At 50.2% G+C, this 24,559-nt stretch overlaps 1 protein-coding gene across 4 annotated transcripts in view; it reads right to left on the bottom strand.

Moving 5' to 3' along the window:
- LOC122550160 (vasoactive intestinal polypeptide receptor 1-like) overlaps nt 1-24,559 on the bottom strand; it is a 103,066-nt gene that overhangs the window by 17,694 nt on the left and 60,813 nt on the right. For 3 of the 4 annotated variants that reach the window (XM_043690844.2, XM_043690843.2, XM_087987617.1), the window contains exons 7-11: nt 22,136-22,289; nt 17,933-17,993; nt 15,731-15,800; nt 7,506-7,597; nt 6,506-6,635 (exon numbers count right to left, since the gene is read on the bottom strand). In XM_043690844.2, the coding sequence (XP_043546779.2) occupies nt 6,506-6,635; nt 7,506-7,597; nt 15,731-15,800; nt 17,933-17,993; nt 22,136-22,289 (507 nt within the window). The remainder of the gene's footprint in view (nt 1-6,505; nt 6,636-7,505; nt 7,598-15,730; nt 15,801-17,932; nt 17,994-22,135; nt 22,290-24,559) is intronic. The other variant, XM_087987618.1, reaches the window with a different exon arrangement.

Here is a 24,559-nt window from a genome sequence, read left to right as displayed (position 1 = left end):
TCCGAGACACCCGCACCAATCAACCACACCGCCCCGTGTCCCAACATTTCAACTCCCCCTCCCACTCTGCCGAGGACATGGAGGTCCTGAGCCTCCTTCACCGCCGCTCCCTCACCACCAGACGCCTGGAGGAAGAACGCCTCATCTTCCGCCTCGGAACACTTCAACCCCAGGGCATCAATGTGGACTTCAACAGTTTCCTCATTTCCCCTTCCCCCACCTCATCCCAGCTCCAAACATCCAGCTCAGCACTGTCCCCATGACTTGTCCGGACTTGTCCGACCTGCCTATCTCCTTTTTCACTATCCACTCCATCCTCTCCTCCCTGACCTATCACCTTCATCCCCTCTCCCACTCACCCATTGTACTCTATGCTACTTTCTCCACACCCCCACCCTCCTCTAGCTTATCTCTCCACGCTTTAGGCTCACTGCCTTTATTCCTGATGAAGGGCTTTTGCCCGAAACGTCGATTTCGAAGCTCCTTGGATGCTGCCTGAACTGCTGTGCTCTTCCAGCACCACTAATCTAGAATAATGCATGTAACATTCTGTTAGCTTTCCTGATTACCTCTCCCCTGGCTGCCTCCTCCAAGCTAAAAGCCGTGAGACCCTGGTTGTCCTGCAGCAATAACACACTGGGAGTGGGATGGGGCATCAATTAAACACTCACTCTGACTGGGCCCAAGTTCCCTTGGCTGGAGGTTCAGTGGTACACCAGAGCTAGAAAAGACTAGTGGTCACTTCTGGTACTACAAGCATCCCAAAGAAGAGAGAGAAAAACCATGGATTGCAGACTTACTAAATCTGAGTGACCTCTACACGGGTTCTACTTGGAAAACCCAGTGGTGGGGGGGGGTAGACCCAACCTCAAGGAGCCATGTGCAGGGGGAGATGGTGTGGAGGGATGGTCGCGGGCAAGGGAAAGGGGCCCTTTCCCTGGGGCGCAGGAACCCCTCACAAAGGAGGTGAGCTTCCCTTGGTGCCCACCAGCTGCCCAGGAGACGGACACTACCTTCCTGTCAACCCCCTCCTGCAGACTGCAACGTTGAGGGAAATGGCAGATACTTGCTCACTTTGGGACTCCCAGAGGCCTGAGGATGCATGGACCTGTCTGACTGCTCTCTGCCTCGTCACCACCCCCCCGCCCCCTCCACCCCCCCCCCCCCCCCCCCAGTCACACGGGAACTACACCCATCACCAAAACCAGCCTTCTATATTTACCCTGTCAAGGCCACTCACATCTGACGTGTTCCAATCCAGTTGCTACTCCCTCCTTGAAACTCCAGTGGACACAAATCCAGCTGGTCTAACGTTCCGAATAAGGCAGCCCAGTCATTCCAGGCATTAGTCTGGTAAATCTTCTCTGAACTGTGGACCACCCACTTACATCCTTCCTTTAGGAAGGTGACAAATACAGTGCATAATGTTGCTGATGCGGCCTCACTGATGCCTTGTATAGGGTAGCCATGATGTGGAGGAGCTGGTGTTGGACTGGGGCAGACCGAGTTAAAAATCACACAGCACCAGGTGATAGTCCAACAGGTCTATTTGGAAGTACTCACTTTCGGAGCGCTGATCCTCCATCAGGAGTAGGCCATTCAGCCCCTTGAGCCCATTCCACCATTAAATGAGATCATAGCTGATCACTGGCCTATCCCCATATACCTGCATATCTCTTAACGCCTTTCTTGGACATTAAGTTATCTGTTGTAGATTTAAAATTACAACTGACGGTGCACCCACTGCTGTTTCTGGAAGAGAGCTCCAGACCTCTCCCACCCTTTTCTGTATAGAAATACGTCCAAACTAGGTCTGGCCCTAATTATGTCCCTAGCTCTGGAATCCCAAGCCAGTGGAAATCGAATATCTTACTATCTTGAAGACTTCAAGAAAATCACTCCCATAACCTTCTAAATTCTACAGAAAATAGGCCAAATTTGTTTCATCCTCTCTTCATAACTTAACCCCTGAAAGTCCAGGTATCATTCCTGAAACGTACACTGCCAAGACCAATATATCCATCCTAAGATGTGGTGCTCAGATCTGCTCACAGTACTCCAAGCGTAATTAAAGCATAACCTCCTTGTATTTGTTTACAATGTAGAGTGTTCTGTTAGCTTTTCTGATTACTTGTTAAATCTGCACACTAGCGTTTTGCAATTCCTGCACCCAAATCTTTCTGCACACCAGAACACTCACTATTTCAACAGGGATGGCAGATTTCCTTCCCTGAAGAAGGTTAGACAGCTTTATTTCAATTCGTTCACAGGACGAGGGCGTCACTGGCTGGGCTAGCATTTATTGCCCAGAGAGCAGTTCAGAATCAATCACATTGCTGTGGGTCTGATGTCACACATAAGCCAGACCAGCTAAGGATGAATATTTCCTTCCTTCAGGAACTTCAATGAACCAGATGGGATTTTCCCTGACAATCAGCTTTGTAGCCACCATTAGACTGCTAGATATTTATTGAATTCAACTGCTATGGCAGCGTTTGAATCTCAAACACTCCCTGACTCTCTGGGTTAATGGTCTAGCAATAATCTCACCTCCCCTTAAAGTGCAATGAGTGTTTGCAACAATCAGTAATGGTAATATCATCACCACAGGACTGTCTTGTTTTAACTCTAGACTTAAAAAAAAATTCAATTGCAACATTGTGGGCGGCACAGTGGCACAGTGGTTAGCACTGCTGCCTCACAGCGCCAGAGACCCGGGTTCAATTCCCGCCTCAGGCGACTGTCTGTGTGGAGTTTGCACGTTCTCCCAGTGTCTGCGTGGGTTTCCTCCGGGTGCTCTGGTTTCCTCCCACAGTCACAAAGATGTGCAGGTCAGGTGAATTGGCCATGCTAAATTGCCCGTAGTGTTAGGTAAGGGGTAAATGTAGGGGTATGGATGGGTTGCGCTTCGGCGTAAGTAATCTAAAAAAAAAAAAAATTGTGGGACCCAAATCCAAACCCCATTGAGTGATGGTCTGGAATGAAGGGAAAGTTACTAATGCCCCACCCTCATTAGAGAGAGAGAGAGAGAGAGAGAGAGAGAGGTGGTGATTTAACCTCAGGGTCCCCATGCCTCAGGTGAGGGGAGAGAGTGAGAAGGTGGCACCTGTATGCTGACCTGAGCCAATGTGGGATTTGAGCCTGTGCTGTTGGTACCACTCCACATTGTAAACAAACGATTTCCGGGTCGAGAATACCAGTCCAGCGGCATTCCCTGTCTCCTGCTCTCCATGAAATAGTTTTAAGAAGGAAAACTCATTGACAAACCCAGAAGACACAGGAGCAGACATTAGGCCATTCAGCCCATCGTGTCTGCTCCACCATTCAATCCTGGCTGATATATTTCTCGGCCTCATTCTCCCATTTTCTCTTCATAACCCGTGATCCCCTTAATTCAAGAACCTATCTATCTTAGTTTTAAATATACTCAATGTCCTGGCCTCCACAACCTTCTGTGTCGGTGAATTCCATAAATTCCCCTCTCTCTGGCTGAAGAAGTTTCTCCTTATCTCCATTCTAAAAGGTCTTCCTTTTACTCTAAAGGCTGTGCCCTTGGATCCGAGGCTCTCCTAGCAATAGAAACATCTTCCCAACATCCACTCTGTGCAGGCCATTCAGTATTCCGTATGTTTCAATCAGATCCCCCTCCATCCTCCTAAACTCCATTGAATATAGACCCAGAGTCCTCAAACGTTCCTCATATGTTAAGCTGTTCATTCCTGGGACCATTCTCATGAACCTCCACTGAGCACGCTCCAGGGCCATCACATCCTTCCTGAGATATGGGGCCCAAAACTGTGCACAATACTCCAAATGTGGTCTGACCAGTGCCTCAGAAGAACACCCCTGCTTTTATAATTCAAGTCCTCTCAAAATAAATGCCATCATTGCATTTACCTTCTGAACTACTGACTCAACCTGCAAGGTTACCTTGAGAGAAACCTGGACCAGAACTCCCAAGTCTCTTTGCATTTCAGACTTCTGCATTTTGTCCCCATTTAGAAAATAGTCCATGCCTCTATTCTTCCTACCACAGTGCATGACCTCACACTTTCCCACATTGTACTCCATCTGCTACTTCTTTGCCAACTCTCCTAAACTCCAAATCCTTCTGCAGCCTTCTCACCTCCTCAATGCTACCTGTCACTCTACCTATCTTTGTACGGTCTGCAAACTTTGTCAGAATGCCCTCAGTTCCTTCATCTAGATCGTTAATGTACAAAGTGAAAAGTTATGGTCCCACGCTGACTCTTGTGGAACACCACTTGTCACCGGCTGCCATCCTGAGAAAGATCCTTTATCCCCACTCTCTGCTTTTTGCCAGACAGTCAAGTTTCTATCCATGCTAGCACCTTGCCTCTAACACCGTGGGCCTTTACCTTACTCAGTAGTCTCCTGTGCGGCACCTTGTTAAAGACCATCTAGACTCCAGGTAGATAACATCCATTGTCCTGATGAAGGGCTTCTGAGCGAAATGTTGATTTTCCTGCTCCTCGGATGCTGCCTGACCTGCTGTGCTTTTCCAGCACCACTCTAATCTAGACTCTGATTTCCAGCATCTGCAGTCCTCACTTTTGCCAAGATGACATCCATGGGCACTCCTTGGTCTAATCTGCTTGTTCCTTTCTCAAAGAGTTTGAGCAGATTTGTCAGGCATGACCTGCCCTTGATGAAACCATGCTGACTTCACCCTATTTTACCATTCACCTCCAAATATTCAGAAATCTCATCCTTCACAATGGATTCCAGGATCTTACCCATGACTGGGATTAGGCTAATCAGTCTGGAATTTTCCATCTTTTGCCTTACTCCCTTTTTAAGCAGTTAGCGATTTTCCACTCCTCTGGGACCCTCCCTGATACTAGCGATTTCTGAAAGATCACCACTAACACCTTCACTATCTCTTCAGCTATCTCGCTTAGATCTCTGGGGCGTAGTCCATCTGGTCCAGGTGATTTATCCACCTTCAGGCCATTCAGTTTTTCTAGCACCTTCTCCTTGGGGATGACCACCATACTGAGCTGTGCCCCCTCACTCTTGAATTTATGGGATGTTACTTGTGTCTTTCACTGTGAAGACTGATGCGAAGTAATTATTCAGTTCCTCAGCAATTTCTTTGTTCCCCACCCATATCTCTCAAGCATCAATTTCCAGCATCCCAATGTCCACTTTTGCCTCTGTTTTGCTCTTTATATATCTAAAGATACTCTTACAGTCTTCCTTTATATTACTGGCTAGCTTACCCTCACGTTTAATCTTCTTCCTTTTTTTTGGCCCTCTTTTGGTCTTTGTAAGCTTCCCAATCCTATGGTTTCCCACTGCCCTTTGCCACTTTCTCATTTGCTTTTATTTTATCCCTAATTTCCCTAGTCAGCAGTGGTTGCCTCATCCTCCCAGTATCATGCTTCGTTTTCCTCGGGATGAATCCCTGCTGTGTGTCCTGAATTACTCCCAGAAACTCCTGCCTTTGCCGTTCCAATGTCTTTCCTGCTCCTCCCCCCAGCCAATTCTACCCAGCTCCTCCTTTGTGTCTCAATAGTTGCCTTTATTCAGCTATAATATCATTACCTCTGATTCTATCTCCTCCCTCTCAAATTGTAGAGTAAATTGAATCCTATTTTGATTACCGCCTCCAGAGGGTTCCTTCACCTTAAGCTTCCTTATCAAGTCAGTCTCATTGCACAACACTAAATCCAGTTTTGCCTGTTCCCTAGAGGGGTCCACCAGAAGCTGCTCCAAAACACCATCTTGCAGACTTCCCCAAATTCCCTTCCTTGCAATCCACTACCAACCTAATTTTCCCAGTCCACTTGCATACTAAAGTTCCCCATGATCATTGTAACTTTGCCATTCCTATACATCTTTTCTATCTCCCGGTGTATCTTGCGCCCCAGCTCCTGACTACTATTTAGAGGCCTTTCCTGCTCGCTAACAAATACACTACGGCACAGTGGTATCCGAGTGGTATTATCACTGAACTGTTAATCCAGAGACCCTGATAATGTTCAGGGTAACTGGGTTTAAATCCCATCACAGCAATTGAATTCAATAAAAAAATTGGAATTAAGAGTCTAATGATGCCCATAAAGCCATCCTCAATCGTCTGTAAAAACAAACCCCATCTGATTCACTAATGCCCTTTAGGGAAGAAAGCTGCCATCCTTATACAGGCTGGCCTACATGTGACTCCAGACGCACAGCAATGTGGGTGACTCTTAACTGCCCTTTGGTCAATTAGGGATGGACAATAAATGCTGGCCTGGTCAGCGATGCCCTCTTTCTATGAATGAACAGAGAAAATCATCATTCTGGTAGCTATAATTAGCAAGGGGTGAATTGCTTGCCTGATGTTGACTCAGCACTCCAAAGGGTCAGTGAAGAGTAAGGATTTCTTGAACTGTGAGCTCCTGATCTTTGTAAATGGCACAGATGAGCAGTCAGCTTTAGCGTGACATAGACGGCAGTGTGTGCTGAGTGTAGATGGTGCGGTGGTGGGGTTGGGTACCTGAAACGATCCGATGCCAAGTTCGATGAAGATTTTCAGATCTTCTGCAACGTTATCGGGAAAACACGCACACACTATATAATGGACCCCGAACAGCGGGATCAGCAGCAAAGTCGATTTTGTTAGTCTCCTGGAAAAGAAATTGGAAATTTATTTTTTTCAAAACACCTCCCTGGTCAAAAGGTATCAATTTGTCTTTAATTGTTTGGTAGCACACAACTGAGGTATTTCTGAAAAAAAGACATCCATATTAAAGCTTATTCAACTTGCACTGATCAGGACAGTTTGCAAGAATATCAACACACAGGGGAAACAGCCTTAATTTTGTATGAGAGGAGACTGTGTACTATATATAAGAAGCTGCATGTACTGATGCACAAGGTATCATTCTTTACAAAAGATTAGATTAGATTAGATTACTTACAGTGTGGAAACAGGCCCTTCAGCCCAACAAGTCCACACCGACCCGCCAAAGCGCAACCCACCCAGACCCATTACCCCTACACCTAACACTACAGGCAATTTAGCATGGCCAATTCGCCTAACCTGCACATTTTTGGACTGTGGGAGGAAACCGGAGCACCCAGAGGAAACCCACGCAGACACGGGGAGAATGTGCAAACTCCACACAGTCAGTTGCCTGAGGAGGGAATTGAACCTGGGTCTCTGGCGCTGTGAGGCAACAGTGCTAACCACTGTGCCACCGTGCCGCCCACCAGGAAATACATTTAAACGCACTGAGTCTTTCTAACACAGCAACATACATAAGCGTCATTGTTTGGTCCTGTGACCATGATGACGCCCTGGCTAATCTGAGTCAACATATCTGATTGAAACAAAGCAGTTAACTGCCAGTCGTCATTAACTGGTGAATTCTGTCTTTACTTAAAGAACACATTATGAAGGTGAATCTACATCATCATTCTCACAACGGTATTAGCCCCAATTAATAGCTTCTTCCCAAAGGGGAATCTCCAATCGAGTTCTACGTGGTACTTACATGAAATGGGAGGGGGAGTTCCCTCCAACATCTGGTGACCTCAGTTTCTGCATGAGAACATGAATGATGTTCAGGAATATTAGGAAGTTAATCTGAAATAACAACCAACAGAACATTTAGATCCTCTGCCATTAAGATGTGGAGGTGCTGGTGTTGGACTGGGGTGGATTTGAAATCATACAATCGTTTGGAGCGCTGCTCCTTCATCAGATGACATTCTCCATTTTATCTTCTTGCCTGGGAGAATCTTGAATTAGGAGACACAGTTGCAAGTCAAATTATCAGGAGGGCAAAAATGGGACACAAAATAGCTTTGGCAAATAGGGTTAAGGAGAATCCAAAGTGATTTTATAAATACCTTAAGGACAAAAGGGTTACTAGGGAGAGAATAGGGCCTCTCAAAGATCATCAAAGCGGCCTTAGCGTGGAGCTGTAGGAGGCGGGGAAGACACTAAACAAGTATTTTGCATTAGTAATTACTGTGGAAAAGGACATGGAAGATATAGACTGTCGGGAAATAGATGGTGACATCTTGCAAAATGTCCAGATTACAGAGGAGCAAGTGCTGGATGTCTTCAAATGCATTAGAGTGGATAAATCCCCAGGACCTGATCAAGTGTACCCAAGAACTCTGTGAGAAGTGAGGGAAGTGATTGTTGGGCCTCTTGCTGAGATATTTGTATCATCGATAGTCACAGGTGAGGTGCCAGAAGACTGGAGGTTGGCAAACGTGGTGCCACTGTTTAATAAGGGTGGTAAGGACAAGCCAGGGAACTATAGACCGGTGAGCCTGACCTCGGTGGTGGGCAAGTTGTTGGAGGGAATCCTGAGGGACAGGATGTACATGTATTTGGAAAGGCAAGGCCTGATTAGGGATAGTCAACATGGCTTTGTGCGTTGGAAATCATGTCTCACAAACTTGATCGAGTTTTTTTGAAGAAGTAACAAAGAAGATTGATGAGGGCACAGCAGTAGATGTGATCTATATGGACCTCAGTAAGGTGTTCAACAAGGTTCCCCATGGGAGACTGATTAGCAAGGTTAGATCTCATGGAATACAGGGAGAACTAGCCATTTGGATACAGAACTGGCTCAAAGGTAGAAGACAGAGGGTGGTGGTGGAGGGTTGTTTTTCAGACTGGAGGCCTGTGACCAGTGGAGTGCCACAAGGATCGGTGCTGGGTCCTCTACTTTTTATCACTTACATAAATGATTTGGATGCGAGCATAAGAGGTACAGTTAGTAAGTTTGCAGATGACACCAAAATTGGAGGTGTCGTGGACAGCGAAGAGGGTTACCTCAGATTACAACAGGATCTGGACCAGATGGGCCAATGGGCTGAGAAGTGGCAGATGGAGTTTAATTCAGATAATGGCAAGGTGCTGGATTTTGGGAAAGCAAATCTTAGCAGGACTTATACACTTAATGGTAAGGTCCTAGGGAGTGTTGCTGAACAAAGAGACCTTGGAGTGCAGATTCATAGTTCCTTGAAAGTGGAATTGCAGGTAGATAGGATAGTGAAGAAGGCGTTTGGTATGCTTTCCTTTATTGGTCAGAGTATTGAGTACAGGAGTTGGGAGGTTGAGGGGTGACCTTATAGAGGTTTATAAAATCATGAAGGCCATGGATAGGATAAATAGACAAAGTCTCTTCCCTGGGTGAGGGAGTCCAGAACTAGAGGGCATAGGTTTAGGGTGAGAGGGGAAAAAAACCTAAGGGGCAACTTTTTCACACAGAGGGTGGTACGGGTATGGAATAAGCTGCCAGAGGAAGTGATGGAGGCTGGTACAATTGCAACATTTAAAAGGCATCTGGATGGGTATATGAATAAGAAGGGCTTGGAGGGATATGGGCCGGGTGCTGGCAAGTGGGACGAGATTGGGTTGGGATATCTGGTCGGCGTGGACGAGTTGGACCGAAGGGTCTGTTTCTGTGCTGTACATCTCTATGACTCTATGACACGATGTGTCGAAGCCATTCAGCACAGCACATAGCTCTGCCTGAATGTGGTAACCAAGTGATGTATGCTGTCCTTCAGGCTGTCCCCTGTATGGTTGCCATGGTGTTGGCAAACATTGAAGGATGCAATCTTTTTTAGGACGACCTTCTCTCTCACTGAAGTCAGCAATCCAGCATGTCCAACAAACTGCTCTGAAAACTCTGTCCTTATTTTGACGGCTGGGACAAATTGTTGCTGAGGCAATCCACAACATTCTTATACAATTCTGAACATAGCAGCCCATCACCTTAACAGACACCTTAAAAATGTTGAAGCAGCAAGAAATGTAGAAACACAGAAAATTGCAGGAGGCCATTCAGCCCTTCAAGCCTGCATTTCCATTCCATCTGATCCTGGCTGACCATGCAACCTCTGTAGTCGAGAGCCCAATGCTGGAAAAGCACAGCAGCTCAGGCAGCGCCCAAGGAGCAGAAGAGTCAACATTTTGGACATAAGCCCTTCATCAGGATTCATGATGAAAGGCTTATTCCCAAAATCGATTATCCTGCTCCTCGGATGCTACCTGACCTGCTGTGCTTTTCCAGCATCGGACTCTTGCCTCTGATCTCCAACATCTACAGTCCTTACGCTCTCCAAGTAATCTCAGTGTCCCATTCCGCCCTCTCCTCATACCCGTTGTTCCCTTTAGCTGGAACGGCCAACTCCAGCTCCCTCTTGAATATATTGAATGAACAGGCCCCCACAGCTTCCTGTGGGAGAGAAATCCACAGGTTCACAACTCTCTGAGTGAAGAAATTCTCCCTCATCTCAGTCCTGAATGGAATCTCCTCTTATTCTTAGACTGTGATCCTAGTTCTGGACTTTCCCAACATTGGGAACATTCTTCCCGCATCTAGCCTGTTCAGTACCATCAGGATTTTCTATGTTTCTATGAGATCACCCGAGCATTCCTATAAATTCCAACAGGTCCAAGCCCAGTTGATCGGGTCTTTCCTCATATATCAGTCCTGCCATCCCGGCAATCAGTCTGGTGAACCTTTGCTGGGCTCCCTCAATGTCCTTCCTCAGACAAGGAGACCAAAACTGCAGACAATACTCAAGGTGTGGCCTCACCAAGGCCCTGTATAACTGCAGCAAGAAAACCCTACTCCAATACCTGAATCCTCTCTCTATGAAGGACAGCATGCCATTAGCTTTTCTCACCACCCACGTGCCAACCTTCAGTGTCTCTTCCACCATGATACTCAGGTCTCGTTGTATCTCACCTTTTCCTAAACTTGCCCCCATTCGGGTAATAAACTGCCTTCTGTTAGGCGGTAGTGTGGGAGTAATAAATAAAAAAAACAAGAGCAAAAAATCTGCCTTCTTGTTTTTGCAGACCAAGTGGAGAACCTCACCTTTATCCACGTTATGTTGTATTTGCCGAATATTTGCCCACTCAGCCAGTCTGTCCAGGTCACCCTGCAGCTCTCTGACCATCCCCCTCTCGGCACACACTGCTAGATCTGGACTTTTGCCAAAAACCGCTGATGCACCCTTCCTAGAGCTGTACACTATCTTCGTACAAAATTTGATTGAAGATGGACCAAACATTTTGTGCGAGATTGTTAACAGGCAGACCACGGTCACACAGTGAAAAGCAAGATATGAATATTACACTGAGCAGAGGGAGGGGCACCACACCCGAAACGTGAACTCTGATTCCTCTCCACCTGCTGAGCATTGCAAGCAACTTCTGCATTTGTTTATACGACATTATTTTAGATTCACTTTTTGTTTTATTCGGCCAATGGCTGGAGACTGACACAGAGCGGGGACGGTCAGTGGCTGGAGACTGACACAGAGCGGGGACGGTCAGTGGCTGGAGACTGACACGGAGTGGGGACGGTCAGTGGATGGAGGGTCACACGGAGCGGGGACAGTCAGTGGATGGAGGGTCACACGGAGCGGGGACGGTCAGTGGCTGGAGGGTCACACGGAGCGGGGACGGTCAGTGGCTGGAGACTGACACAGAGCGGGGACGGTCAGTGGCTGGAGACTGACACAGAGCGGGGACGGTCAGTGGCTGGAGACTGACACGGAGCGGGGACAGTCAGTGGCTGGAGGGTCACACAGAGCAGGGACGGTCAGTGGCTGGAGACTGACACGGAGCAGGGACAGTCAGTGGCTGGAGGGTCACATGGAGCGGGGACGGTCAGTGGCTGGAGACTGACATGGAGCGGGGATGGTCAGTGGCTGGAGGGGCACACAGAGCGGGGATGGTCAGTGGCTGGAGACTGACACAGAGCGGGGATGGTCAGTGGCTGGAGACTGATACAGAGCGGGGATGGTCAGTGGCTGGAGACTGACACGGAGCGGGGACGGTCAGTGGCTGGAGGGGCACACAGAGCGGGGACGGTCAGTGGCTGGAGACTGACACAGAGCGGGGACGGTCAGTGGCTGGAGACTGACACGGAGCGGGGACGGTCAGTGGCTGGAGGGTCACACAGAGCAGGGACGGTCAGTGGCTGGAGACTGACACGGAGCAGGGACAGTCAGTGGCTGGAGGGTCACATGGAGCGGGGACGGTCAGTGGCTGGACACTGACATGGAGCGGGGATGGTCAGTGGCTGGAGGGGCACACAGAGCGGGGATGGTCAGTGGCTGGAGACTGACATGGAGCGGGGATAGTCAGTGGCTGGAGGGGCACACAGAGCGGGCATGGTCAGTGGCTGGAGGGGCACACAGAGCAGGGATGGTCAGTGGCTGGAGACTGACACAGAGCGGGGACGGTCAGTGGCTGGAGGGGCACACAGAGCGGGGATGGTCAGTGGCTGGAGACTGACACGGAGCGGGGATGGTCAGTGGCTGGAGACTGACACGGAGCAGGGAAGGTCAGTGGCTGGAGACTGACACGGAGCGGGGACGGTCAGTGGCTGGAGACTGACACGGAGCGGGGACGGTCAGTGGCTGGAGACTGACACGGAGCGGGGATGGTCAGTGGCTGGAGACTGACATGGAGCGGGGACGGTCAGTGGCTGGAGACTGACACGGAGCGGGGATGGTCAGTGGCTGGAGGGGCACACAGAGCGGGGATGGTCAGTGGCTGGAGACTGACATGGAGTGGGGATGGTCAGTGGCTGGAGGGTCACACAGAGCAGGGATGGTCAGTGGCTGGAGGGGCACACAGAGCGGGGACGGTCAGTGGCTGGAGACTGACACAGAGCGGGGACGGTCAGTGGCTGGAGGGGCACACAGAGCGGGGACGGTCAGTGGCTGGAGACTGACACAGAGCGGGGACGGTCAGTGGCTGGAGGGGCACACAGAGCGGGGATGGTCAGTGGCTGGAGGGGCACACAGAGCGGGGATGGTCAGTGGCTGGAGACTGACATGGAGTGGGGACGGTCAGTGGTTGGAGACTGACACGGAGCAGGGATGGTCAGTGGCTGGAGACTGACACGGAGCGGGGATGGTCAGTGGCTGGAGACTGACATGGAGCGGGGATGGTCAGTGGCTGGAGACTGACACGGAGCGGGGATGGTCAGTGGCTGGAGACTGACACGGAGCGGGGATGGTCAGTGGCTGGAGACTGACACGGAGCGGGGATGGTCAGTGGCTGGAGACTGACATGGAGCGGGGATGGTCAGTGGCTGGAGACTGACACGGAGCGGGGATGGTCAGTGGCTGGAGACTGACACAGAGCGGGGACGGTCAGTGGCTGGAGACTGACACGGAGCGGGGACGGTCAGTGGATGGAGGGTCACACGGAGCGGGGACGGTCAGTGGCTGGAGGGTCACACGGAGCGGGGATGGTCAGTGGCTGGAGACTGACACGGAGCGGGGACGGTCAGTGGCTGGAGACTGACACGGAGCGGGGATGGTCTGTGGCTGGAGACTGACATGGAGCGGGGACGGTCAGTGGCTGGAGGGTACACGGAGCGGGGATGGTCAGTGGCTGGAGGGTCACACGGAGCGGGGATGGTCAGTGGCTGGAGGGGCACACAGAGCGGGGACGGTCAGTGGCTGGAGACTGACACGGAGCGGGGATGGTCAGTGGCTGGAGGGGCACACAGAGCGGGGATGGTCAGTGGCTGGAGACTGACACGGAGCGGGGATGGTCAGTGGCTGGAGACTGACACAGAGCGGGGATGGTCAGTGGCTGGAGGGTTACATGGAGCGGGGACGGTCAGTGGCTGGAGACTGACACGGAACGGGGATGGTCAGTGGCTGGAGGGGCACACAGAGCGGGGATGGTCAGTGGCTGGAGGGTTACATGGAGCGAGGACGGTCAGTGGCTGGAGACTGACATGGAGCAGGGATGGTCAGTGGCTGGAGGGTCACACGGAGCGGTGATGGTCAGTGGCTGGAGGGTCACACGGAGCGGGGACGGTCAGTGGCTGGAGGGTCACACGGAGCGGGGATGGTCAGTGGCTGGAGGGTCACACGGAGCGGGGATGGTCAGTGGCTGGAGGGGCACACAGAGCAGGGATGGTCAGTGGCTGGAGACTGACACAGAGCGGGGATGGTCAGTGGCTGGAGGGTTACATGGAGCGGGGACGGTCAGTGGCTGGAGACTGACACGGAACGGGGATGGTCAGTGGCTGGAGGGGCACACAGAGCGGGGATGGTCAGTGGCTGGAGGGTTACATGGAGCGGGGATGGTCAGTGGCTGGAGGGTTACATGGAGCGAGGACGGTCAGTGGCTGGAGACTGACACGGAGCGGGGATGGTCAGTGGCTGGAGGGTCACACGGAGCGGTGATGGTCAGTGGCTGTAGGGTCACACGGAGCGGGGACGGTCAGTGGCTGGAGACTGACATGGAGCGGGGACGGTCAGTGGCTGGATACTGACACGGAACGGGGATGGTCAGTGGCTGGAGGGTTACATGGAGCGAGGACGGTCAGTGGCTGGAGACTGACACGGAGCGGGGATGGTCAGTGGCTGGAGGGTCACACGGAGCGGTGATGGTCAGTGGCTGGAGGGTCACACGGAGCGGGGATGGTCAGTGGCTGGAGGGTTACATGTAGCGGGAACGGTCAGTGGCTGGAGACTGACACGGAGCCGGGATGGTCAGTGGCTGGAGGGCCACACCGAGCGGGAATGGTCAGTGGCTGGAGGGCCACACAGAGCGGGAATGGTCAGTGGCTGGAGGGTCACACGGAGCGGTGATGGTCAGTGGCTGGAGGGCCACACATAGCGGGGAAGGTTAGTGGCTGGAGGGTCACTCGGAGCGGGGAAGGTTAGTGGCTGGAGGGTCACATGGAGCAGGGATGGTCAGTGGCTGGAGACTGACATGGAGCGGGGACGGTCAGTGGCTGGATACTGACACGGAACGGGGATGGTCAGTGGCTGGAGGCTGGAGCAGGGATGGGTGTTGGACTGGGTACCTGTGCCAGCGGTCAGCAGCTTGTGAGGTCGGTCCGACCACATGTTGAGCCCCGCCCTGCACTGATCTAGCGCAGGATATCTCTGAAAAGGCTGGGATGTTCGTCTTTTTAACTTTAGTTCTCGTGTTAGTCAATTATTCTCTGAGTTACCATGAGTAATGTAACGTCTTTGCCTTTGATTTCCTTTATTACTGTATTATGTGTCTGCGTTCTGTACTTTGGTACGTTGTACTCGGGATGGTACCATGTGTGTTGGTATTGTAGCCTTCTCACTGTACTCCTGTACTTGAGTACACGAGACAATAAAGGATCTTCCGTTCTATTCAGTTCTGCTCTGTTCACCAACGAGCCTGCAATATCTGGAACACTCCTGAAAACATTCCATTGAAAAACATTGAGTACATGAGCAAAATGCTGAGTATACACAGTGCTGAGGGAGGGCTGCACGGCTGGAGATGAGATCTTCAACCAAGGCCTGACCTGCTGTCTCAAATGGGAGTAACCCCATTGGCACGATGTTAGTTCAAGTCCTGGTATGTTGTCCCTGGAACTCTGAGCAGTAGCTGTCCCTCAACTGACCAACCTGCTAGAACGGATTGTCCTTAAGGAGGCGTAACATCAACTACAGTTTTATCAAAAGTGCGGGTTTATCAAAAGCTCTTTGGAGAGCCCCCTCCTCGCCAAAAGGCCTGCAACTATTTGTGGGATCTTTCTGTGCATGAAGGAGGCTGGTGTTTCCTACATTACAACATTGACGCGATTTGATAACAGGCTTTGTGGCTCAGGGTGGTTTATCAGGAAGGTAAGCAAGGTGCTGCATTGTGGTATCAGACTACAACCCATTAATATGCTAATTTGATCAGGCCCTTCGTTCATTCCATCCAATGGTTTTTACGTACCAGAACTGTGAGGAGAATGGCACCTCTTAATATCCACCAGATGTATTCATTCGCATTGTCATCCCAACATCTAGCAGAGAATCAGTCCGTTAATATTCAATAATCAGGCTCTTCCACAATGAATTACTGTCACTGTACAACGCTGCTTTCTATCATGAGGAGAGGGTGAGGACTGCGGATGCTGGAGATCAGAGTCGAGAGTGTGGTGCTGGAAAAGCACAGCAGCTCAGGCAGCATCCAAGGAGCAGGAGACTCAATATTTCGGGCATCAGCCCTTCATTCCTGATGAAGGGCTTACGCCTGAAACATCGTCTCTACTATGCCTCAGATGCTGCCTGACCTGTTGTGCTTTTCCAGCACCACCCTTTTTGACTGCAGTCCTCACTTTCGCCCAGTCACTTTCTATCATGCACCCCATTTCAGTAATTTGCCTTTAAACTAGGTTCAATTTTGGTCAGAAAAGTGGGAAGGTGACCTATTATCTAAGTAGGGAGAGACTTTGGGGTGCTCCGGTGCAGAGGGATCTGGGTGACCTTCTTCATGAGTCACAGAAAACTAGCATGTCAGTACAGCAGATAATAAAGGCAGCGAATGGAATGTTGGGTTTTATCGCTAAAGGAATAGAATATCGAGGTAAGGATGTATTGTTGCAACTATACAAGGCAATGGTGAGACTGCACCTGGAGTGTTGGTCCCCTTTTTTGAGGAAAGATGTAAGAGGATTAGAGGCAATTCAGAGGAGGTTCACTAGATTGCTCCCAGAGATGAGGGGATTGTCGTATGAAGATAGATTGAACAGTTTAGGCCTATACTCTCTGGAATGTAGAAGAATGAGGGGAGATCAAATTGAGGTATTGGTGATGATAAAATCGACATGGAGCGAATGCTTGCTCTTGTGGGGCATTCTGGGACAAGAAGCCATAGTGGTAGGGTAAGGGGCAGCAAATTTAAAACAGGGTTATGGAGAAACTACTTCTCCCAAAGGATTGTGAATCTGTGGAATTCACTCCCCCAGAGTGCAGCTGATGCTGGGACAGTGAGTAAATTTAAGGAGGAGTTAGACAGATTGTTAATTAGTAATGGGTTGAAGGGATATGGGGAGAATGGGGGTGGGGAGCATATCAGCCAAGATCGAAGGTGGAGCAGACTCGATGGGCCGAATGGCCTAATTCTGCTCCTATATCTTATGACCTCATGAGTTCAATTTTCACCTGTATATTGTCTTGAATGGAATGGTGCAGGGTTTGAGTTGTAAAGGGAGGTTTGGGCTGTTTTCCCTGGAGCATCAGAGACTGAGGGCTGACCTGATAGAGGTTTATAAAATCATGAGGGGCATGGATAGGGTAAATAGACAAGGTCTTTTCGCGAGGGTAGGGGAATCTGAGACTGAGGGGCATAGGTTTAAGGTGAAAGGGGAAAGATGTCAAATGAACCTGAAGGGCAACTTTTTCACACAGAGGGTGGTACGTGTGTGGAATGAGCTGCCAGAGGTTGTGGTGGAGGCTGGTACAATTACAGTATTTACGAGGCATTCAAACAGGTATGTGGATATGAAAGGTTCAGAGGGATATGGGCCAAACATTGGCAAACGGAACATGTTTAGCTTGGGAAAATGGACGAAGGGTCTGTTTCCCTGATGTTTGACTCTACGGTAGTGCATCCACCTCTGAGCCAGAGAGATCTGGCTTCAGTCCCCACACACTCCAGACCTGTGTCAATATGTGTCGAGGTAGGTTGGTTAAAAATACCCATTGGTGTGATGGCAGGATTGCTGTTGAGGGTTGGTTAGCTCCGTTGATTGGACGGCTGGTTTCCAACGCAGAATGACAGTGACAGCGTGGGTTCAACTCTCACACCAGCTGAGGTTACCATGGCGATCCCACCTTCTCGACCTCTCCCCTCACCTGAAGGATGTGGTGACCCTCAGGTTAAACCCGTCACCTGCTGTTTCTCCCTCATGAGACAGCAGCCTCCAGGGGTTTGGTGGGACTTTGAGGATGGACGAATTCCTCAGGGAGGGAGTGAAATAAGTGAGGCCTTTGGGGGCAGAAAGTAGGAACAGGGCACTGAGTTGGGTGATCAGCCATGATCACATTGGGGGGAGTGGGCTGATTGGCCTCCACCAGTTCCTAATTTCTGTGTTTCTACTCACACCCCATGCATGCAGAGTTAAAGTCAGGCCCTGGTGTGATTTTAACTTACCTTCTGTTATCCACACTTAGCTTCACAATAATCCAAATCACAATTACAATGGTTGGAGCCCCTAGGAGAGATGGGACAAAATGGTGTTTACGACTCAGCTTCTCAAACGCTTTGAGGTATTAGTTAACATGCCAGTTATTCTGATTATATATCAAATATCCAAACTTTACCTCAACGGCATTGATACTACTCAACATCGATTAAAAATCAGCGGAGGTGAGCAAATTGTGTCGGATTTTAATCTCTGCGTTGGCCCCGCCCTGAGTCACACACACCCACCACATCCCTTGCCCATCTCGTTTCCCTCTTCTCTCAACCGTGTCTCCTCAAACAAATCCTAGAGGAACTCAGCAGGTCTGGCGGCTAGCAGGAGAGAGAAAAACAGTTAACGTTCAAGTCTAGTATGACACCTCTTCACTTCTGAAAAAGAGTTACACCGGACTCAAAACGTTACTCCTGTTCTGAAGAGGTCACTACGTAGGTAAGACAGAAGGCAGTTAAGAGTTGACCACATGGCTGTGAGTCTGGAGTCACATGTCGGCCAGGCCAGGTTAATTGGTATTCTTATTTATTCACTTGTGGAACACAGGTGTCGCTGACTGGGCCCAGCATTTATTACCCGTCCTTAGTTGCCCCCTTGAGAAGGTGGGGGTGAGCTGCCTTCTTGAACCGCTGCAGTCCACCTGCTGTGGGTTGACCCACAATGCCCTTTGGGAGGGAGTTCCAGGATTTTTGACCCAGTGACAGTGAAGGAACGGTGATATATTTCCAAGTCAGGACGGTGAGTGACTTGGAGGGGAACTTGCAGGGGGTGGTGTTCCCATGTACCTGCTGCCCCTTGTCCTTCAAGATGGAAGTGCTCGTGGGTTTGGAAGATGCTGTCTGAGGATTTTTGATGAATTTCCGCAGTGCATCTTGTAGATAGTACACACTGCTGCTACTGAGTATCGGTGAAGGGAGTGGATGTTTGTGGGTGTGGGGCCAATCAAGCGGGTGCTGCTTTGTCCTGGATGGTGTCAAGCTTCTTGAGTGTTGTTGGGGCTACCCCCATCCAGGGCAAGTGGGGAGTATTCCATCACCCTCCTGACTTGTGCCCTGGAGATGGTGAACAGGCTTTGGGAGCAGCCCACAATGTTGATGTGGAAAGTCCAGTTGAGTTTTAGGTAATGTACCTTTCACTTCATTTTAAGAATGATCAATGGTAGTGCTCACTGTTGTCAATATTGAGATGAATTTTCAATCCCAGATTTATTCAATCAATGAGATCTACATTCTACCAGTCGCTGTGAGATTTGAACCCCTTCCTCCTCGGTCTGCTGGTTTACGAGTCCAGTGACCTTGCCACCATTCGACCATTGCCTTTCCCACTGTTTGCACATGTTATGAGGGTTTCTGCCTTGAGTCATAGAATTCCTACAGCGTGGAAGCAAGCCATTCAGTCCATCAAGACCACACTAACCCTCTGAAGAGCATCCCACCCAGACCCACCCCATCCCTGTATTTAATTAATCAAAACCTGTATACCCATTCTAAGTGATTAAAGAGATGAAAGGTTTAGAGGGATATGGGCCAAACATTGGCAAATGGAACGAGTTTAGTTTGGGAAACGCGTTGGCATGGATGAAGGGTCTGTTTCCACGATGAATGGCTCTATGGTAGTGCATTCACTTCTGAGCCAGAGAGATCTGGCATGGCATGGTGGCACAGTGGTTAGCACTGCTGCCTCACAGCGCCAGAGACCCGGGTTCAATTCCCGCCTCAGGCGACTGACTGTGTGGAGTTTGCACATTCTCCCCGTGTCTGCGTGGGTTTCCTCCGGGTGCTCCGGTTTCCTCCCACAGTCCAAAAATGTGCAGGTTAGGGTGAATTGGCCACGCTAAATTGCCCGTAGTGTTAGGTGAAGGGGTAAATGTAGGGGAATGGGTCTGGGCACGTTGCGCTTCGGCGGGTCGGTGTGGACTTGTTGGGCCGAAGGGCCTGTTTCCACACTGTAAGTAATCTAATCTAATCTAACCTGGCTTCAGTCCCCACACACCCCAGACCTGTGTCAATATGTGTCTAGGTAGGCTGGTTAAAATTACCCATTGGTGTGATGGCAGGATTGCTGTTAAAGGTTGGTTAGCTCAATTGATTGGACGGCTGGTTTCCAATACTGAATGATAGTGACAGCGTGGGTTCAATTCTCATGCCAGCTGAGGTTACCATGGAGACCCCAGCTCCTCAACCTCTCCCCTTACCTGAGGTACCTTCTAGGTTTATCTAATATATTGTATGATACTTTGATCTTCTACTATAAATTCTGTGTCCTATGATCCTGTCCCATGAGTTACCTGATGAAGGAGCAGCGCTCCGAAATCTAGTGCTTCCAAATAAACTTGTTGGACTGTAACCTGGTGTTGTGTGATATTTAACTTTTCCCATTAAGGGCCCGCCTAACCTGAACATCCCTGCACACTATGTGCCAATTCCCGCGGCCAATCCACCCTAACCTGCACATCTTTGGATTGTGGGAGAAAATGGAGAAGGTGCAAACTCCACGCAGACAGTTGCCCGAGGCTGGGATCCCTGGCGCGATGAGGTAGTAGGAGAAAGTGAGGACCGCAGATGCTGGAGATCAGAGTTGAGAGTGTGATGCTGGAAAAGCGCAGCAGGTCAGGCAGCATCCGAGGAGCAGGAGAATCAATGTTTCAGGCATAAGCCCTTCATCAGCAATGAGGCTTGTGGGCCAAGGGAGATAAATAGGAGGAGGGGCGGGGTAGGGCTGGGAGGAAGGTAGCTAAGAATGTGATATGTCTATAAAGGTGGTGGAGAAGGTGACAGGTCAGAGAAGAGGGTGGAGTGGATAGCTGGGAAAGTTGATGGACCGGTAGGACAAGTCAAGGCGGGGGCGATGCTGAGTTGGAGGGTTGGGACTGGGATAAGGCGCAGGGAGGGGAATGAGGAAACTTACCTTCCCCTGTCACTGGAGGATGTGTAAAACCTACCCCCTCCCCTCCGTCCCAGGCTCCAAGGGATCCTTCCACATCCATCAGAAATTCACCTATACCTTCACCAATGTCATCTACTGTATCCGTTGCACCTGATGTGGTCTCCTCTACATCGGGGAGACAGGACACCTCCTTGTGGATCGTTTCGGAGAGCATCTCTGGAACACCCACACTCACCAACACCACCACCCCGTGGCTGAACACTTCAACACCCCCCCCCCCCCCCCACTCTGTCAAGGACATGCAGGTCCTGGGCCTCCTCCATCACCAAACCATTACCACCTGACACCTGGAGGAGGAACGGCTCATATTCAGCCTTGGGACCCTGCGACCACACGAAATAGATGTGGATTTCAACAGCTTCCTCATCTCCCCTCCCCCGACCTTATCCCAGATCCAACCTTCCAACTCAGCACCGCCTTCTGGGCCTATCCTACCTGTCCATCGTCCTTCTCATCTATCAGCTCCACGCTCCCCTCTGACCTATCACCTTCTCCCTCACCTTCATTGACCTATCACATTCGCAGCTCCCTTCCCCCCAGCCCCCTCCCATTTATCTCTCAGCCCTTGGCCCACAAGCCTCATTCCTGATGAAGGGCTTTTGCCCAAAACATTGATCCTCCTGTTCCACGGATGCTGCCTGACCTGCTGTGCTTTTCCAGCGCCACACTGAGGTAGTAGTGGCAACCACTGGTCCAATGTGCCAACCCAACCATCCTTTGAGACAAGATGTTGCACACCCTAATCACGACTCGCTGGTGCTAACATCGCACCTGCTCTGAAGGAATGGCTGAGACCGAATGAAACGAGGGAAACCAGGCTACGGATGTATTAATGAACGCTCACTCAGTCATGTAAGCATGGGGAGCTGGTCTTGAGTGGGGAAGGCTGAGTTTTATGGGGTGCAATTAATCGAAATGAAGCTCCTGCTAAACTTGTGGACTTGGACTCTGTTTGAGTGAAGTTAATGTTTGGAGTCCAGGCTGGGCAGGAGAAATATCCATTCGACCATCAGATCATCCCTCCACTCTGAGCCTCGAGCCCCTCTTCCAGAAACGCCAACTGAGTGAGCCACCAATGGTCATGCCCAGCACGCTCCACCCCCCCTCCCCCCGTCACATCCCCACACAGGCCCAACGACCGACACCAGCTCCCCACCTCCAACCCCCCCCACCTCAACCCAATCCCCGGCCCTCCACAAATGTGAAATACTGACCCCAACCGATGAAACAGTACAACCAGAAGTACTTTTTGTTCGATACAAAGGCAAGGCTGAGCAGGGTCTGGAGGTACAATCCTTCGACCATGAGCCATGTGAAGTTGGCCAGGGTGCAGTACTGGAAGAGGGTGACTACAGCTTTACAGGTCGCCTGGAGAACGTGAAAAAGAGGAAATGACATTGATCCACCCAGAATTAGGAAGGGTTGCTTTGAGCTAACTGGTCTCCAAGCTCCTCAATGAATCTCTGCGTAGCCTTGATTCCTCCATCAGCCTCCCCTTGTTTTCTGTTCAGCGGAAATGCATTCCCACACTCTCCACTCATGGGCTGGTACATTCCCACATTCTCCACTCATGGGCTGGTACATTCCCACATTCTCCACTCACGGGCTGGTACATTCCCACATTCTCCACTCATGGGCTGGTACATTCCCACATTCTCCACTCACGGGCTGGTACATTCCCACATTCTCCACTCACAGGCTGCTACATTCCCACATTCTCCACTCACGGGCTGGTACATTCCCACATTCTCCACTCATGGGCTGGTACATTCCCACATTCTCCACTCACGGGCTGGTACATTCCCTCACGGGCTGGTACATTCCCACACTCTCCACTCACGGGCTGGTACATTCCCACACTCTCCACTCACAGGCTGGTACATTCCCACACTCTCCACTCACGGACTGGTACATTCCCACACTCTCCACTCACGGGCTGGTACATTCCCACACGGGCTGGTACATTCCCTCACTCTCCACTCACAGGCTGGTACATTCCCTCACTGGCTGGTACATTCCCTCAGGGGCTGGTACATTCCCACACTCTCCACTGACAGGCTGGTACATTCCCTCACGGGCTGGTACATTCCCTCACGGGCTGGTACATCCCCATACTCTGAGCGAGGGATGGAGGTTGTTACTAAATCGCCCACCGGATCGATTGCCAACATGAGACTACAACAAATCACAGAACTGCTGCAGTGCAGAAAAAGGCCATTTGGCCCATTGCTCCTGTGCCGAGGGTTCAATCCTATTCCCTGTTGCACCAAACAACCACCCAACCCTCTCCTTCCTTATATTGAACCTGCCCTCCACCATCTTTCCAGCCAGTACATTCCATGCTCTAACCACTCACCCATTGAAAAAACTTCCTTATCACTTTGTTAAAGAGTAATTCTTTCATGAGACATGGTGGGGGGGTCAACGATAAAGCCAGTGTTTGTTGCCCATCCCTAGTTGACCCTTGAATTGAGTGTCTTGCTCAGGCCCTTACAGAGGGCAGATAGGACCCAACCACGTTGCTGTGGGTCTGGAGTCACATGGAGGGCCAGGTCGGGTTTGGATGGCAGATTTCCTTCCCTGAAGGACATTAGTGACCTAGATGGAGTTTTTCCAGCAATCGATGACTATCTCGGTCGTTATCAATGGACCAGCTTTTCAATTGCAGATTTATGAATAGAATTTAATTTCCACCTGATGCCACAGTGAGATTTGAACCCACGAGCCCCTTGGTTATAAGAGAGAATTTATAATCATCTCAAAAAGAATAATTTGATTACGGATAGTCAGTATGGTTTTGTGAAGGATAGGTCGTGCCTCACAAACCTTATTAAGTTCTTTGAGAAGGTGACCAAACAGGTAGATGAGAGTAAACCGGTTGATGTGGTGTATATGGATTTCAGCAAGGAGTTCAATAAGGTTCCCCATAGTAGGCTGTTGTACAAAATGCGAAGGAATGGGATTGTGGGAGATATAGCAGTTTGGATCAGTAATTGGCTTGCTGAAAGAAGACAGAGGGTGGTGGTTGATGGGAAATGTTCATCCTGAAGCCCAGTTACTAGTGGTGTACCGCAACGGTCGGTGTTGGGTCCACTGCTGGGTGAGGGCGTAGAAGGGTGGGTTAGTAAATTTGCAGACGACACTAAAGTCGGTGGAGTTGTGGATAGTGACGAAGGATGTTGCAGGTTACAGAGAGACATAGATAAGCTGCAGAGCTGGGCTGAGAGGTGGCAAATGGAGTTTAATGCGGAATAGTGTGAGCTGATTCACTTTGGTCGGAGTAACCGGAATGCAAAGTACTGGGCTAATGGTAAGATTCTTGGTAGTGTAGATCAGCGGAGAGATCTTGGTGTCCAGGTACACAGATCCTTGAAAGTTGCCACCCAGGTTGACAGGGTTGTTAAGAAGGCATACAGTGTTTTAGCTTTTATTAATAGAGGGATCGAGTTCCGGAACCATGAGGTTATGCTACAGCTGTACAAAACTCTGGTGCAGCCGCACGTGGAGCATTGTGTACAGTTCTAGTCACCACATTATAAGAATGATGTGGAAGCTTTGGAAAGGGTGCAGAGGAGATTTACTAGGATGTTGCCTGGTATGGAGGGAAGGTCTTACGAGGAAAGGCTGAGGGACATGAG

The sequence above is a fragment of the Chiloscyllium plagiosum genome, unplaced genomic scaffold (genome assembly GCF_037043375.1).
Source record: "Chiloscyllium plagiosum isolate Xiang-an unplaced genomic scaffold, Cpla_swu_hap1 HiC_scaffold_5, whole genome shotgun sequence".
Taxonomy (NCBI): domain Eukaryota; kingdom Metazoa; phylum Chordata; class Chondrichthyes; order Orectolobiformes; family Hemiscylliidae; genus Chiloscyllium; species Chiloscyllium plagiosum.
This window is presented reverse-complemented; position numbering and strand designations above follow the sequence as displayed.